The sequence below is a fragment of the Anolis carolinensis genome, chromosome 2 (assembly GCF_035594765.1).
Source record: "Anolis carolinensis isolate JA03-04 chromosome 2, rAnoCar3.1.pri, whole genome shotgun sequence".
NCBI lineage: Eukaryota > Metazoa > Chordata > Lepidosauria > Squamata > Dactyloidae > Anolis > Anolis carolinensis.
Genome location: NC_085842.1, coordinates 79595996 through 79614427, shown reverse-complemented (window position 1 = coordinate 79614427; position 18432 = coordinate 79595996). Strand labels below are relative to the sequence as shown.

At 44.2% G+C, this 18432-nt stretch overlaps 1 protein-coding gene across 1 annotated transcript; it reads right to left on the bottom strand.

Moving 5' to 3' along the window:
• Window positions 1-12524: 12524 nt before the first annotated feature.
• On the bottom strand, window positions 12525-16085 carry LOC134296084 (uncharacterized). The gene has a single exon (XM_062970050.1). It carries the CDS (start codon window positions 16048-16050, stop codon window positions 12526-12528), a length of 3525 nt encoding a protein of 1174 aa, XP_062826120.1. The 5' UTR covers window positions 16051-16085; the 3' UTR covers window position 12525.
• Window positions 16086-18432: the final 2347 nt, after the last annotated feature.

Below are 18432 nucleotides of genomic sequence, written 5' to 3'. Positions count from 1 at the left end.
TCCCTCTAAGTCTCAAGGCGCCGAATGCGAGAACAGTCCGAAGCGCTGCGAGGAGGAAGGGAGGCGCGGCCAGGGGGCGGAGCAAGGCAAAAGTGGCACTCATATTCGCCAATGGACGCGCCGTTGGCCTGGTGACGAATCGCGGCCACACGCTGGCACACAACGTCCTCGCGTCTTCTCAGAAGTGGCGCCAAAGCTCTCCTTTGCGACACCGCAGGACATGTCTACACTGTCACATGAATGCAGTCTGACGCCACTTTCACTGCCTTGGCTCAACGCTGTGGATTCCTAGGAACTGTGGTTTGGTGAGGAAGTAACGTCTTTCGAAGGCTTTAAAACTAGGTCCCCTGGATCTAACAGCAGTTAAAGAAGTGATGTAGGATGTATCTGCACCGTAGAATTAATCCAGTTGAGCTGCCCTGTCTGAATGCTATAGGATCGTGGGAGTTGTCGTTCTGCAAGGTCTTTAGCTTTCTCTGCTGAAGAGTGCTGGCGGACCACTAAACTACAATTCCCAGGATTCCATAACATTGCGCCATGGCAGTTAAAGTGGGGTTAAACTACATTAATTCGACAGTGTAGATACACTTTAAGTTGTACATTGCTCATGCGTTAGTTAGGCTATATCACTAGGTAGGTAGAGGTAAAGGTTTCCCCTGACGTCAAGTCCAGTCATGTCTGATTCTGGGAGTTGGTGCTCATCTCCATTTCTAAGCCGAAGAGCCAGCGTTGTCCATAGACACCGCCAAGGTCATGTGGCCGGCATGACTGCATGGAGCGCCATTACCTTCCCACCAGAGCGGTACCCATTGATCTACTCACATTGGCATGTTTTCCAACTGCTAGGTTGGCAGAAGCTTGTATCACTAGATACAAGAAGGCAATAGGAAAAGAGGAACACATCACATGTGGATAGGCTAAATTAAGGAGCCTGCAGGCCTGCGTTGATGGTCTAGGATCGACATAATTTGCAGTCAATATGGCCATTAACACCAACAAACCATTAGGACCAAGTGACACATTCAACCTATTTGCATATATGTGATTGTAGTGCCCAGCACTGTCTATTTCTTTTGTTCAGATGAGGGTTTTTTCATAGGATTGTGTGTTCTACTTTTATCTTCCTCGTTATGTCTTAAATGATTTCACATGATTTAAAATAATGCATCTTTTTATGAAAACTAATTAATTCTTTGGGAATATATAGAATCATAGAGTTGGAAAAGACCTCATGGGCCATCCAGTCCAACCCCCTGCCAAAAAGCAGGAATTCGCATTTAAAGCACCCCCGACAGATGGCCGTCTAGCCTCTGCTTAAAAGCCTCCAAAGAAGGAGCCTCCACCACACTCTGAGGTAGAGAGTTCCACTGCTGAACAGCTCTCACATTTAGAAAGTTCTTCCTAATGTTCAGATGAAATCTCCTTTCCTGTAGTTTAAAGCCATTGTTCTGTGTCCTAGTCTCCAGGGCAGCAGAAAACAAGCTTGCTCCCTCCTCCCTATGACTTCCCCTCATATATTTATACATGGCTATCATGTCTCCTCTTAGCCTTCTTTTCTGCAGGCTAAACATGCCCAGCTCTTTAAGCTGCTCCTCATACAGCTTGTTCTCCGGACTCTGATCATTTTAGTTGTCCTCCTCTGGACACTTTCAACATCTCCCTTCAATTGTGATGCCCAGAATTGGACACAGTATTCCAGGTATGGTCTGACCAAGGCGGAATAGAGGGGTAGCATGACTTCCCTGGATCTAGACACTAGACTCCTATTGATGCAGGCCAAAATCCCATTGGCTTTTTTAGCTGCTGCATCACATTGTTGGCTCATGTTTAACTTGTTGTCCACGGCAGTTAAAGTGGGGTTAAACTACATTAATTCGACAGTGTAGGACTCTAAAATCCTTTTCACTCATACTACTGTCAAGCCAAGATATATAGTTTCATATAATCTTTAATGTATAAATAGAAGCCGCAGTGGCACAATGGATTAAACCCTTGTGCCAGCTGAACTGCTAACCTGAAGGTTGGGTTGCTGTTCTGAATGTTGCCAGTTCATATCCGGGGTGAGCTTCTGTCTGTCACCTCTACCTTTCAGGGACATGAGAGAAGCCTCCCAGCAGGATGGTAATACATCCGGGTGTCCCATGGGCAATATCTCTGTAGACAGCCAATTTTCTCACAATAGAAGTGACTTGCAGTATGTTCTCAGGTCGCTTCTGACACAATAAAACATGTATAAATGAGGTCTGGAAAGTTTCGCTTTATGCTTCTTATGTACTACATAAATGTTCAGACACAACACTTTGGGTAGATTCTGGAGAGATTGCTTCAGAGATAGATGTGATGGCACAGGGGTCCCATCTACACTGCCATATCATACATTTTCATAATGCAGTATAACTACATTATACAGCATGCATTATATGAGTCTGCACTACCATATGATGCTGTCCAATGCAGTTAAACTGCATTATAAAATTGCATTATATGTCAGTGTAGATAAGGCCTGGGAGAAAGGGAAGAAGGGACTTCTGTTTGTATAATGTTGAATTGTATTCAGCATGTTAAAAAAATTGGTCGCATATCTATTCAAGTTGTTGAAATGATAATGTGGTTGTGACCTAAGATTCTAAAACTGACTTCGTAATGGGAGGAAATGTAGAGTCAGTGGCATGAAATAAAGTGTTTTGGAACAGCTTCATCAGGGCTGCCTTTCCTCAAGTGTGAAAATCTGAATGTGAAAGTTGCATTGCAAATGCCCACCTCTGCTTTCCCTTCCACGTGCGCGAAGTTCACAAGTTCGTTCAAAGGGCATCTTGTGTGGAAGGCTCAAGGATAACTAAAGCCTCAAAGTACTAAAGTACCTCTCCCATGCTGTTGATGCAAACTGAAATGTGTTAAGAGCTGTTAACATGCATCCTGATCCAACCAAAAGTAAATCCTACCAGATTCAATCGGTATTTTTCATTATTAGGTAAGTGAGCTTCAGATTACAGCTTCTGATCACTCACACCTGTTTATTTTTAAACACCCCCAACATTTTTGGGTGATATGTTTTCATCTATGTTAAAGACTAGTTTCACTTCCCAGTTCTAATGCTTAGCTGTTACTCGGGGATGGAAAGATCAAAGGGTAAGGCAGCACCATGAAGTTCCACAGAAACAGATTCAGTGAGATAATCTACTCTTATTGGACCAGCCATTTATTAAAAAATTAATGAACAATTATATAACTGGCAAAATTTGATAAGAGGAAGAAGGGGGAAGAGTGCTGGAAATGCAGGAAAGAAAAAGGGGATTTTTTCCACATGTGGTGGGGGTGTAAGAAGATCAAAGGGTTCTGGAGAATAATTCACAAGGAGATGGAGATAATAATACAAAAAAAATCATGTTTAAACCGGAATACTTACTATTAGGTCTAACGGACTTTCCTATGGACTTAAATAATGAAAAACTTTTTATTTATATGATTAGTGCAGCAAGAATTGTAATTGCGAAGCAATGGAAGACACCGGAAATACCGTCACTAGAACAATGGACATTGAAATTGATGGATATACAAAACATGGACATGCTAACGCAGCTAATCTCACCAAAATTTCAAACAAGGACAAAAACGGACTGGAGCAATTTAAGTAAATATTGAAGGGAAAAAAGGAACCTGGAAATATAGAAGGAACTACTGTAAGAATAGACTCTCTCAGGTCAGGAAAACAAGCTCAGGAAAAAATAGGAAAGATAAGAAATAAATGGCAGAGCAGTGGAGCTGGAAGACAATACAGAAAGGAGGGAGGGGTATGGGAAACTGGGGTTTCAGTGGTGTATTTCATATATATGTGTTGTTGTTGTTTTTTTGGTCTTTTTTGTTGTTTCTTTTTTGGATTTGATTTGCCTCCTTTCTATCCCTTTTTATGTACAGTAATAACTACAAATAAAATGGTTAAAAAAATTAATGAACAATTTATGCAGTGGAGCCAAATCTTTCATCAGCTCAAATCAACAATTCCCCATCCAAAATGTGTTCTCCTTTATTCACTCTTCTTAGTTCATCTAGCTCTCAAAGGATTACATGAGGATGCAGGAAACATACAAAACAAAATAAAATTCCTTTGTGAACCAGCACAATGTGATGATTTTAGTACTGGACTAAGATTCTGAGTGATCAGGCTTCAAATCCTTGATCAGTACTGGATGATTTGGGGCAAGCTGCACTCTCAGTTTTAGAGGAAGGCAATGGCAAATTCTTAAAAAGGGTTGTTGATGACAGGATGACTTGGAGGTCTCTCACTAATAGGGTCACTATAGGTTGAAATCAACAGCAGTTAACAACAAAATGGCATACCTCCTCTAAGTAAATCTCACCAAGAAAACCTAGGAGAGGTTGGCTATAAAGAGCTAATTTAAAATCACACCAGTAATAACAATAACAACTTACCATCATCAGGCTACCTGAAACAGGATTGGAATTTGTCCATGGGTGCTTTCCCAGATCGACTCTCTTCTCAATGATACCAGTATATAATGGCTTCCCAGATTTTATACACATACTTTCCTCCTCCATTCTGAAAGGTTTTATAGGGCTCCCACATTTTGCATGATCCCCCATTTCAGTCATGCTCATTTGATCCAGTACTGCGCTTTCTCTGCACTATATGTCTGCAAGCTAAGGACAGCAATGCTGATGGTAGCTGATTGATGACAGTTGTAGACCGGAAGGCACTAGGTTAACGGTTGTTTTTACTGTAATTGATGTTTTTATTGGATAACTGTTTTATTGCTGTGTTTTGATATTTGATTGTTTTATCAGGCAAGGCCCCATGTAAGCCGCCCCGAGTCCCTTCGGGGAGATGGGGCGGAGTATAAAAATAAAGTTATTATTATTATTATTATTATTATTATTATTATTATTATTATTATTATTAAGGCAGCCATAGCCGTAGCCCATGAAAGTCCTAAATCTTCGTTCTAAACTCTGTCAGGATGGTCTTTAAGCTAAATTATTTATTTTATTTTATTTATATACCACTCCCCTTGAGAACATCTCTGAAATTCAATCTAGCCATGGATAAAAAGCAAACCCTATTGAAATTAATACTTTCCTTCTCTTCCTAGGCCCTTCAACAGGACTATGGTAGCTTCTACAAGAAGCATACCATAGAATTGCCCGGAGGACCTAGAAAATTCTTAGAGAGGACATATTTTGTCAGACACAAGTAGTTGACACAATGGTTATTGGTCCTGCAGGTTTGTAGAATCTTAGAGCTGGAAGAGACCCCAAGGTCCCAACCCTATTCTGCCATTCAGACATACACAATCAAAGCACTCCCAACAGATGGCCATCCAGCCTCTGCTTAAAAACCTCCAGAGAAGGAGAGTTCACCATGCTCCAAGGCAGCATATTCCACTTCCAAACAGGTCTTACTCTTCCTAATGTATAGGTGGAACATCCTCGACAGATTGCCATCCAACCTCTCCTTGAAAACCTCCAGAGACCTTCTAAATTCCCTTGAGGATTTCTGCATGTCTGTGTTCGACTTGTGTCCATGTATCCTTTTGCAGATAATTTGCCCTTGCGCCTATGTTTGATATGTCACAGGAAGTGTCCTTGAGGGTCAGTGCACATGGCCATCCTTCTTTGGATCTGTGCTTGAGTACATATGGGAACAGTGTCTACACCTCTATTTGTTGCTTAATCCTAATATCACAGATATACCAATCCAAGGGGTACAGATGCCAAGGAAGTAAGTCTGTCATTTCTGCAATACTGACAATGCCTGTGTTGCAAGACTATGAAATAGCACCATCAGAAATCCCTTGCATTTCTGATGAGAAGTGAGTCCTTCTCTGCTCAACGGGACTTTTTCAAAAGAAAATTTGAATAAGATTTCAGCCTAAATAGGCCAAAACCAATCAATTTACATGTTGGACTTTTACCAAGATGTTTTGCATAACTACTTATAGCTATACACTTGCACTTCAAGGGAATCTTGGTAACACATTGTAAGCATGAGTGGCTATTCAACCAAATACATATAAATGGCAATGGCAGGGGAGGATATCAAAATGCCCTGTATTTTCAAAGTCTGTCTAACTGAAGAGGTGTGAATGGAGGGTGAAAGGGAGAAGTGTGCCAAGAAGAAGGCATGTCAAGGAAACCTTCCATCTGGTAATCGATGCCCTCACTACGAAAGACCATGTGGATCCAAAACATTTCTTCATAGTCATGAACACACCACCAAGACTCTACCCTTGGAAGACAATCACATTCAGCCATGAGTGATAGCCTGTGATGATGATGAAACTTGATGATGCTTTTAAATAACCCAGCCCCTAAAACAGGAGGGAAACTGCTTAATTGTTCTTAAACAACAACAACTTTATTTTTGTACCCTGCCTCTATCTCCCCAAAGGAACTTGGGGCAACTTACATGGGGATGAGCCAGAACAACATTGTTAAAATATGACATACTAAGTACATACATGGTACACAGCAAGTACATAGACAATAACATAAAACAAATATCTCTGTAGACTGGAATGTCACAACCTTCAGCTTGTACACCTTTCTTCTACCTAAGTTTGGCACTACATCTGTATTCCTGGTGTTTTGTATTACAACAACCATAACTTTTGTCAAATGAGAACTACAGTCAAAAATCTCTGCAGGACTTGGTAACGGCTGAGATATTTGGAGGAGTAAAAACAAGAAGGAATAAAAACAAGAAGGAGATCATGGATATTTATTAAATTTTCCCTGACACAGAGAAACTGCACTAAGCGATTCTTCTTGCTTCTTGTTGTTTGCCTTCAAGTTGTTTCTGGCTTATGGCGACACTAAGGTGAAACTATCATGGGATTTTCTTTTCAGAGTTTGTTCAGAGAAGATTTCCTTGTGCCTTCCTTTGAGGCCATGAGAGTATGGCTTCCCGAAAGTCACCCACTGTGTTTCCATGGCTGAATATGGATTCAAAACCTGGTCTCCAGAGTCATGCTCAAACCACTACACCAGTGGGTCTCATCTTGTGGGTCCCCAGATGTTTTAGCCTTCAACTCCCAGAAATCCTAACAGCTGGTAAACTGGCTGGGATTTCTGGGAGTTGTAGACCAAAACACCTGGGGACCCACAGGCTGAGAACCACTGCACTACACCATGGTGGCTTTCTCTTTTCTTACTCATCATATTAGAATTTAGGGATATACAATTATGCTAACTGGCAGAGTATTCAGGAAAACCTAAGAGGGCAATTCTTTGCACAATATGTAATCATATTTGGAAGTTAAATGTCACAATATGGAGTAACAGTCAATATCTGCCAGTCACTTGGATTCCTCCAGCCCCAGTAGAAGTCCCTACTCAGCCATGAAATGAAACTCACTGAGCAGCCTTAAGCCAGCCATTCCCTCTCGGACCTGTTCTGAAGATAAAACCAGCAGGGAGAAGAAATGTGATGTACACACACACTTAAGGCCAAGAGGAAATGTAGGATACAACTAATAAAGGATTAATTAACAGCTTAGATGGCTCTTAACACTAATATAAAGAGAATGTCAGAATAATAATGCAATTAAAAGCTTCCAGAGGACATATGTGTCTCCCCAATGGTTGATTGTTGTCCTCGCAGTATTTATAGGGATATCTGATTGGCCCAGATGGACTGGCATTTAGTTTGAACTCTTGTGTTGCGTTTTAGCAAGGTTAGTCCCAAATCCAGTTGTTAGTCCCAATGACAATGGACTAATTGAATCAATAGGGACTCAAAACTCAACACTTCTAAATTTTATTGATTCAGTGGATCTACTCCAATTGGGATTTATGATTTGGACATAGACCTAGCATGAGGATGGAAATCATTCCTTCTGATGAGACAATTATTTCTTAAACATAAGGAAACAAAAATAATGACCACAGATAATTTACATATATTTAAAATAAATGACAAAAACATTGAAATATAATAGAAGTTCAACATTTTCTATTTCAGAATAGAGACTACAAGTCAAGAAATCAGAAGAAAACTAGAACTTGGAAGGGCAGCTATGAAGGCTCTAAGATCTTGAAGTATAAAAAAAGTATCATTGAACACAAAATTAGGATGGCTCATGTCATCATCTTCTCTATTTCTATGTATGGTTGTGAAAGCTGGACAGGAAGGAAAGTTCATAGGAAGGAAATGAACTTATTTGAGATGTGGTACTAAAGAAGAACTCTGTGGGTATCCTAGATTACAAAAAGGACTAATACATGGGTCCTAGAGTAAATGAAGCCTGAATTCTCCCTGGAAGTCAGGATAAGAAAGCAAAACTGTTGTAGTGCAGATATGTTATGCAAAGACAGGATTAACTAGAAAAGATATGCTTGGGGAGATAGAAAGCAGTAAGGAAAGTGTATAACTGTGTCACAGATGGATAAACTCAATGAAGGAAGCCATGTCCCTGAGTCTGCAAGATCTGAAGTGGACTACTGGTGGTAGTTCTCTCATACATGGAATCACCATAAGTCAAAGTCCACTTGATGGCAGTTAACAACAACATAAACTGGAGGGCTATAGCAGCCCGGCCATATTAGAAATGCAGGAGATGTATAGTCCAGGGTGTCCGGTAGAGGGCAGCGGAACACAACTTTAATTCTAGACTTCGAATTAGAAGATCTTTAGCAAATATAGATGTACTTCGAATTACTGCATTAATGATTTGGCATCATTAGAGAGAAAACTAACGAATGGGGTCAGCACAGGCATGTAGCGGGGGGGGGGCTTGAGGGGCTTCAGCCCCCCCCCCCCAAATTCTCAGGGTGGTCCACGAGAAGGCCTTACATTTATTATTTAAACTGTTATGTTTATTCATATCATGAACTAATCACCATGCTCAATATATCCCATATGCATGGGGGTATTAGGATAAGGATACAAAAGGTTTGCTAGGGTAGATCCTCTCTCACTTAGACTCAGCCCCCTCCCCCCCCCCCCCCCCAAATCAAAATCCTGGCTACGGGCCTGGGGTCAGGAGTGTTGCTAAAGCTAAGACAAAACTGAAGGTGCTGCCCTCCCATAGGAATCCAGCACTTTAGTGAAATTTTCATTTAGTTCCCAAATTTCTAGGGTTACAGTAACATAATACTTGAGCATACAATTGTGGAATCCAAAGAATGCTACCAAAGGAATGCGACCATACCAAATGTAAGTTCTAGGTATATATCACTCTTCATGTCACCCTTCCTGCTGTGCTAGAAATTTTGAAACCAAGGAAAGGTTTTATTGGTGAAAAGGGAAGAATTATTTCTATGGAGGACAATACTTTCCGTTTTCCCTAGTTCCCCTAGTTTCACTCCTGAATGGACTTGGCATTATCATCTGTCGGGGGGGGGGGGCACAGTCTAGTTAATTAGTACACTAGTTTAGATAAATATATGATTCATTTGAATAGTATATATGTATGGGCCATGTAGCATATAATAAATAAGCATACCATGTGCATTATTGTATAAGCCATGGCTGAACAAAACTTGCTTTTCCAGAACTTCAACACCCATCAGCTGAAGTTAGCATAGCCAACTATATGGAATGCTAGCAACTGTAGTTCAGTCATAGCTGCAGGGCCATAATTTCTAAGCAAAGCTTCTCTATATACATTGCCAAATACACACACTAGAGAGCCAGTATGGTGCAGTGGTTTGAGGGCTGGACTAGGATTCTGAGTTTGAATCTCCACTCAGCCATGGAATTCCCCTGAGTGGCCTTGTGCAAGTCACACACTCTCAGACCCAGAGAGAGACAAAAGAAACCTCCCTGACAGATGATGATGGCAAGTCAATTCAGGAGTATGGACTACAATTCATTATACAGTAGTTCAATGTACTCTTTGCAGTTGTGGCTTACCCTGCCCTCCTTGAAGATTTGACTGATAACACTATGTAACTTTATTTTTGCAAGACATGCTGCGGCACATTTTGCTATAGTTTTTTTAAATGAATATCCTCAGTCTCAACCAAGTCAATGTGAATAACGAACAATACTCAGAAAACAGGGAAATTCCAGGCATGAAACAATTAGGGCCAGCTAACACCTCCCAACAAAGGATTCCCCAGGCAGGAAGCAACTAGGCTTTGAATCTGAAAAGCCATTACATGCTAATCAAGGTGGCCAATTGCAACATTCACACTTGCCTCAAACGGACAAGAGTTCTTTCTCCCACCCTGGACATTCCACAGATATATAAAACCCACTTGTCTAGTTTCCAACAGACCTCACAACCTCTGAGGACGCCTGCTATAGATGTGGGCAAAACATCAGGAGAGAATGCTTCTGGAACATGGCCATATAGCCCAGAAAACTCACAGCAACCCAATGATTCCGGCCATGAAAGCCTTCAACAACACAAGTCAACATAGTTTGTGGCAGTCACAAAAACGAAGTTTCTGAAGTATATCAGCTATTTTCAAAGTAAGTATTGCATTGTAGCGGAACCTTCGTGCTACGGTTCTTGTTGGCGCAGTGGAGGAATTTTGAAGACGGACAACTGAAGGAATTTCCCAGAAAGCAGTTTTATTTCGCTAATGGCCACTAGGGGTCCCCCTAGCACAAAGTAAGTGCTTCTCCAGGGGAACCGCCCAGTGACATGCTGAGTGAACATTTATACACACTACAGGGTTCGGGTTATGCCCGCCCACAAGCAAATTCATTGGCTTAGAGTTGTGACGCTGCCCAATCTGTGCTGACCAGCAGGCCGGCTGCACCCCTTTTGTGCCGTGCTCACAAATCTTTCAGAGCGCCTGCGTACGCATGCTCTGTTTGTTTATCTATAGCTTTCATTTCTTCAGAAACACATGATTTCCCAGAAGTCACATGTTTCTGTGAGTTTATGCACCCGGGTCGCTAGCTGTCGCCATCTCTGCCCATATATGGTATTTCCTGGGGTTCCTTAACCCCCCCCCCGCCTCACTCCCCCATTTTCTTTTTGCGAAGCGCATGTACAAAAGCTGAAGCAAAGCATTATGGTTCCATCCAATCCCGCTTGGCTTGGAGTATGGCTATCTTTTTTTCAGGTAAAGATTGTGTGACACACCTAGTACACATTTGCATCATTATTGGAGTGCAACACATAACTATGAGAACAATGAACAATCCTAAAATCCCTACCAACAATATGTTCTTCAACCATTCTATTGAGGGTAACCAGCTAGTCACCCAGGAGAAGGGAGACCAACCTTCTATCTCCTGGACATTATTGTAAATTAACTTTTGTAATGACTCGATGTCATCTTCAATAGTATTATTCAAGTTATGAAATTTCACTACACAACGTCCTCTAACCATGGCGCATAACCCCCCTCTGGCCGCCAGTAGGTAGTCAAGGGCCAACTTATGCTGTAGGGCCATCTGGCTGATTTCTTCTACTTCAGACTGGATTTCCCGGAAAATTTTACCAGTGGCATTTATGGACTTTTCAAGGCGGCAAGTCAGGCCTAGAACACTTCTACGGTTTGCTTGAGCTACAATCCCTGGGTAAGCACCCAGTGTCAACAAGCCTGTGATCAGGCCTCCTCCTACACGGGAGGCTTCTGAACCTGACAGGGCCTTGTTGATAATGACCTCATCCGAGCATTCTGGTCCTAGAGGGCCTGTTTGCACAATGTCCCGTTTCAGGCGCTGATGCCCTTTGTGTAAGACCTGAACTGGGAATGTCAAATAACCCACACCGACACACTGGTAGTTGCCGGGGTGATAATTTGTGGCCCATTTATCAAAGAAAAACCATAGATTTGGATCCCTAATTTGCCATAACGGACAGAGGCTTTTACCTAGGCTCAGTTGGGTTAATTGTTGCAGTATGTTCATATAAGATTTTAGGCCCTCAATAGAATCATTCACACTAAATGTGGGATAATCTGGATACATGCTAGCCCACTCGGTTGCGGTTAGATTTAATCGTGAGACATAAGATGTATTAAATCGTCCATGTAGATAGAACCGGTCTCGACAATGGGAATAATTGCCTAATCGGGAAAAGAACGCCTGCCTAGTTCCCCAGTGTTTCCACTCAGAATTCCATATTCCCGATCCTCCACAACAGAAGCACAAACCCCTGGTGGAGGTATGGTATCTAAACCGTCGAAACCGAGTTTTATTTATCCTTTGCGGTATGCTAGAAAACACGGTAGGTGGACCCTCCTGAGCCTTGGACAATCCCTCCAACACAATCTGTGGTTCATCAATTAAATCGGGAAGAAATGAAAAATCTCCTACGGTGAGGGGGTGTTCATATATTAATGCTACCTCTTTCCCGTGCTGCTCAAACATATAATTGGCATGTTCTTTTATCCAATTCCCATGTGCTCTTTTTCCAAAAGAGAGAATAAAACTCAGCACAAATAATATACCAAACACAGTGCGCTTTCCTCCCCTCCTCATAGCTTGTCTCCCACTTTTTCCTCTCAAAATGTCTAGCCACCATCTCCCGGAGAGCGCCTTTGTTGGGCCATGCTGCGACATACTTGACCACCGACGCTCCGTTGCACCCGAAGGGATCAGCTTCATGGCCTTGTTGACCCCTTAGGGAGTTGCCGGATGATCCTGAGTCTCAGGTCCTCACCAGGAACTCGCTCCGTCCGCCACTCCTCAGGTGCTAATTTTACACGGGTGTAATGTATCCACGGCTTAATCTCCTTCACCTTCACTGCAGTGGGGGTAGACAGGAGCACAACATAGGGTCCTCGCCACTTGGGTCCCAATGGCTCAATCTTCCAATCCTTGACCAGAACCTCGTCACCTGGTGAAAAACAATGTAGAGGTGTGGTAGGGAATGGTGGGTTCAATTCAGAAATGTATTTTTCTAACTGCTGCATTTGTCTGCCCAAAGCCTGAACCTGGGCCAATGTCTGTTTCTCTCCTATGAGGTGCTGCTCAGTTCCTGTCTCTAAGGCTCCCTTCAAGTTCAAAGGGGGTCGTCCATAGAGTCTTTCAAAAGGGGAGAGTCCTGTCCGTTTGTGTGGTGTACATCTGATTCCTAATAATGCCATGGGCAAAACCACCGTCCACGGCAATCCTGTCTCTTGGCAAAGTTTCCCAAGCTGAGCCTTTAATGTCCTATTCATTCTTTCCACTTTTCCAGAAGATTGGGGTCTATATGCACAATGTAACTTCCACTTTATGCCCAAAATTCTACATAATCCTTGCACAGCCTGTTGAATATATGCGGGGCCATTATCTGATCCAATTTCTAAGGGTATGCCAAATCTGGGAATAACATCTTTCATTAGAGCTCTTGACACCTCTACAGCCTTCTCAGTTCTTGTAGGGTAAGCTTCCACCCATCCTGTGTATGTGTCCACGAACACCAGTAAATATTTGTATCCTTTGTATGGGGGCATTTCTGTAAAGTCAGTGACTAAAGCTTCAAAGGGTACCCCACCCACATGTTGGACTCCTGGTGGCTTGAGGGGTCCTTCTCTGGGGTTATTTTTGATACATGTCCAGCATCTTCGGGCTGCTGCTGCCGTTAGGCTATGTAATCCATCGATATACAACTGTCGTCCTAGCAGATTTGCCAATGCCATTTTTCCTAAATGTGTGTTTTGGTGCATGTGTTGGACTAAGTGCCATGCCAAGTCCTTAGGGACGTAGACACGGGCGTCTGGCATCACTATGAGTTCTCCTGACCACTGACCCTTCTCCTTTAAGGCCCATTCTTCTTCCTCTGGTGTATATGTAATGTTATGTTCAGTTAATTCTACCTGTAGGGCCATTACCTGATGTTCAATATAGGGCAGCCTAGCTGCCTCTTTGGCTGCCAGATCAGCCTGCCTATTTCCTTGCACTACGGGATCGTCTCCACGTTGGTGCCCTTTACAATGCATCACAGCCACCTGCCTTGGCTTCCAAACCGCCTCCAGGAGATCCACAATCTCTCCAGCATGTTTCACGCACTTTCCTCCAGACGTGAGGAGCCCGCGCTCCTTGTACAGTGCTCCATGTGCGTGGAGGGTGGTGAAGGCATATTTTGAGTCTGTGTAGACGTTAACCCGCTTTCCGCTTGACAATTCCAACGCTCGGGTCAGGGCAATCAATTCGGCCTTCTGGGCAGAAGTCCCCGGGGGCAGTGACTCTGCTTCCAGCGTCTCTCCCCCCCACCGAACAACCGCATAACCTGAGTGTCTTTGATTATTTTCCATAAAGGAGCTTCCATCTGTGAACAGAGTGTCGTCCACCTTAGTTAGTGGCACATCCTTCAAATCCGGTCGACTGGAGAATACCTCATCCATCACCTGGGCACACTGATGGATCGTGGTGTCTCCTGGAGTCGGGAGCAAGGTGGCCGGATTCAGAGTGGAGCAAGTCTCCAGGGTCACCAGTGGGTTGTCACACAACAATCCCTCATATTTCATTAACCTCTCACTTGTGAGCCAGCGCGGTCCCTTAATGTCTAACAGTGCCTTAACGCTATGGGGCACCTTAACTGTCAGTGGCTGTCCTAGGGTCAATTTATTCGCTTCTTTGATTAAATCTACTGATGCTGCCACAGCCCTCAGGCAAGGTGGCAATCCACGAGCCACTGTGTCCAATTGCTTTGACAAGTAGGCAATCGGCCTTTGCCATGAACCTAGTGGTTGGGTCAATACTCCAACCGCTGTTCCTTCCCGCTCTGCAGCGAACAGAGTGAATGGTTTTTCCAAATCGGGCAGTCCTAATGCTGGAGATGACATCAATGCTTCTTTTAATGCCTTAAATGCCTGTTGACATTCTTCTGTCCACTCAAATGGATCTTCTCTTCCACCTCTCGTAGCCTGGTACAGTGGCTTAGCCAACACGGCGTAGTTGGGGATCCACTGTCTACAATATCCTGCTGATCCCAAAAATTCCCGCACCTGTCGCCGGGTACTGGGAGTGGGGATGGCACAAACAACTTCCTTTCTTTCAGCTCCTAACATCTTCTTTCCTTCGGTCAGATGGAACCCCAAATATTTCACCGTGGGACAGCACAACTGGGCCTTTTTCTTTGACACTTTGTAACCCTTTTCTTCCAATGTCTTGAGAAATCTCAAAGTATGCTCTTTACAGCCCCCTAGTGTCCGGCAAGCGATAAGCAGGTCATCTGCATATTGAAGCCAAATTCCCTCTTCCTTAGGTATTACAAAATCCTGTAAGTCTTTGGCCAGGGCTTGACCAAAAATGGTCGGGCTATCCCGGAACCCCTGAGGAAGGCGTGTCCAAACATACTGGGTCCTTTGCCCTGACTGCTGAGATTCCCACTGGAAAGCAAAGATCGGTTGGGATACAGGGGCCAATCGAATACAAAAGAATGCATCCTTTAAATCCAATACAGTAAACCATTTGGCAAATGCTGGTACTAGACTCATCATGATGTATGGATTTGGCACTACCGGGGTTAGGGGAACGGTGACTTGATTTACAGCCCGCAAATCTTGAACTGGGCGATATTCTCCTTGTCCTCCTGGTTTCTTGACTGGGAGCAGGGGCGTGTTCCATGGGGAACTGCATGGTACCAATATCCCATGCTGCAGAAGTCGCTCTAGATGCTTTCTGATCCCCTGCACTGCCTCTCGACTGACGGGATACTGTGGCTTGCATATGGGCCCCATTCCTCTTTTCACTTCCACCACCACCGGTGGAACATATTTAGCTAATCCTGGAGGATTATCTTCTGCCCACACTAAAGGAGTCTCATGCCATGGCCATTGTATTTCTTCAGTAAAAATCCTAACTTGAAACAGTCTCCATTCCTCTTCCATGGGAAATGATAGCTCCACTTGTCCATTCTTCATGAACTGGAGTTGAGCTTGTAATTTTGATAAAATGTCCCTTCCCAATAAAGGGACTGGGCAGTCTGGGAGATATAACATCTTATGCTTGACCTGATGTCCGGCCAGATTGCAGGTGCGTTCCTTAAGGAAGGGGCACTTCTGGGTCTTCCCAGACACCCCTATTACTTTCGTAGTTTCCCGAGTTGGTGGACTAATTTTTGTATTTACTACTGATTTTTCGGCACCTGTGTCCACTAAAAAGTCCAATTGTTGGTCCCCGATTTCAAGTGTGACCATCGGCTCCCCGGGGTCCAACAAAACAAGAGCCTGGCTTCCTCATTCCTCTCCTCCATCCATATCTTCCCATTCTTCTTCCATCACAGCTGCTGCAGCTATCACCTCTCTTGCAGGAAAAGGTACGTAGTTCCCACGCCCTCTTCCCCTTCCTGGGTTTCTTCCTCTCTCAGGCCTTCCTCTTTCTCTCGGTCCTTCCTGACTTCCTTCTCTTCCTTCTCTTCCTTCTGGGCATTCACCTTTCCAGTGTCCAAACTTCTTACATTTAGCACATTGGTCTCGACCTAACCTCCGAGGGGGCCCCCTTCTTCCTCCTTGTCCCCCTCTGGCATATCCTCCTCTTCCTCTCTGTCCACTTGCACTTTGTTCCATCATGGTAACTAATGCTTGGTATTCCTGCTTCTTCTTCCTGTCCTTCTTCTCTTCTTCTACCTGGTCCCTCGCCATATAAACTTGATCTGCGAGTGCCAACAATTCATTCATAGTCTTTCCTAGAAATCCTGGTTGCTTTTGAATCTTTCTCCGGATGTCAGGAGCCGCTTGACTGATAAAAGACTGTTGAATCGCCCTCCTACCGTTTTCATCCTCCAAATTATACGGGCTATACTTTCTATATGCTGCCTCCAGCCTTTCCAAAAAGGCTGTTGGTGACTCAGATTTTTCCTGTACCACTCCCTGAATTTTTACAATGTTGACGGGTCGCGGCGGGCCCCTCTTTACCGCTTCTACCAATATACGCTGGAATCCTCTCAGTCTCTGCAAATGTCCTTCTTCTGCGGTGTCCCATTGGGGATCTATTTCCACAGGAAACCTCTGTGCTCCCCACTCGGCTGCATCACCATCTTGTGGGGCACCAACCTGGGCTATGGCTACCCCATTATTCAACACTGCTCTTCTCTCCTCTGATGTGAACAACATATTCAACAATTGTCTGCAATCTTGCCAGGTGGGATTATGGGTTGCCATAATCCCTTCCAATAGCCTAGCCATAGCTTGGGGTTCTTCACTATAAGGTGGAGTATTATTTTTCCAATTCAAAATGTCACTACTACTGAAAGGCACTACCTGGTATGCTTGAACTATCTCATTCCTGTTGTTTATCACAGGCACCGTTCTCAAGGGCATCTGGAGGGCCGGTCCGGTCGGTGAATCACCAGACCACACCGGAGCTCCATGTCTCCGAGTTTGTGCCGGAGAAGCACCACTGGGCATCCGTTGTGACTTCTTCTTTTCCTTTGTTTCCTCCTGATATTTTTCTAGGCTAGGATAGTGTTTCTTGGCCGCTTCGGTTGACTCCGAAGAGTAGGGTGGGGGTCTCGTTCCTAGTGTGGGGGCTGTTCCCTGGGGTGGGGGGGGCGGTGGCAAGGGTGGCGGCAATAATTCCTGTTGTCTAGCCTGTACACTCAACTGTAAATCTGGGTAGTCCTCCTCATTGGATTGGAAAACTTCCTTCTTTTTCCCCTCCTTCTTCACCACCATACATTTGCCATTCCTGCACTGTCGAACCCAACCTGGATCTTCTCTAACTACCCGTTCCCACGTAGCAATATAGACCCACTGGTTCGGATGATTCACAGCACAATATTCTTCCACTGTTCGGATCAGTTTCAGATCCCACGTTCCTTCTACTTGCCAACCTAAACCAAAATCTGGCCATTCTCCCTGACACAAATTTCTCAGTCTATAATCTCTTAGGTCCCTTGGATTCCCTGCTACGGCTCTGCTAGCAAAAGAGCCAAAATTATCTAAGATGCATTGTAAGGGAGTGGAGCTCTTTGAATTTTTCCCTCCCATCCTGCCTAATAGAGGGGACTGTCCTGGCCTGGGCACCCGGCCACTCACGGCATGCGTCAGGAAACACAAGACAGAACCCCTTTCTACCTCCCTGGGAACTTTTTTTTGTCCCTCCCAGCGCTGGCGTTCCCTTAATATCTCATGCAAACCCCTATACTTGCCAGATTTCTGTAGACGTCGGACCAACCTTCGCCCCTGGGCTTTTTCCCCTGGATCCTTTTCCTCCTAGCCGGTTTCTGTGGAACCTCGCTGATGTTGCAGCTCTCACCGTCAGTCGGCGTTGGCAATCAGAGGCAAGCACCGCAGCCGGTCGTGTAGTATTCAGGGGCCCCTTCTCGTCTCACGGTAGTTGCCTCAGGCCCCCACCGCTGAGTTGAGGCCGTCCCGCCAACGGGATCCGTCTCCAAATCTCCTGGCCCGTCTTATAGGAAAAAATCACGTCGGGGTCACCAGAAAATGTAGCGGAACCTTCGTGCTACGGTTCTTGTTGGCGCAGTGGAGGAATTTTGAAGACGGACAACTGAAGGAATTTCCCAGAAAGCAGTTTTATTTCGCTAATGGCCACTAGGGGTCCCCCTAGCACAAAGTAAG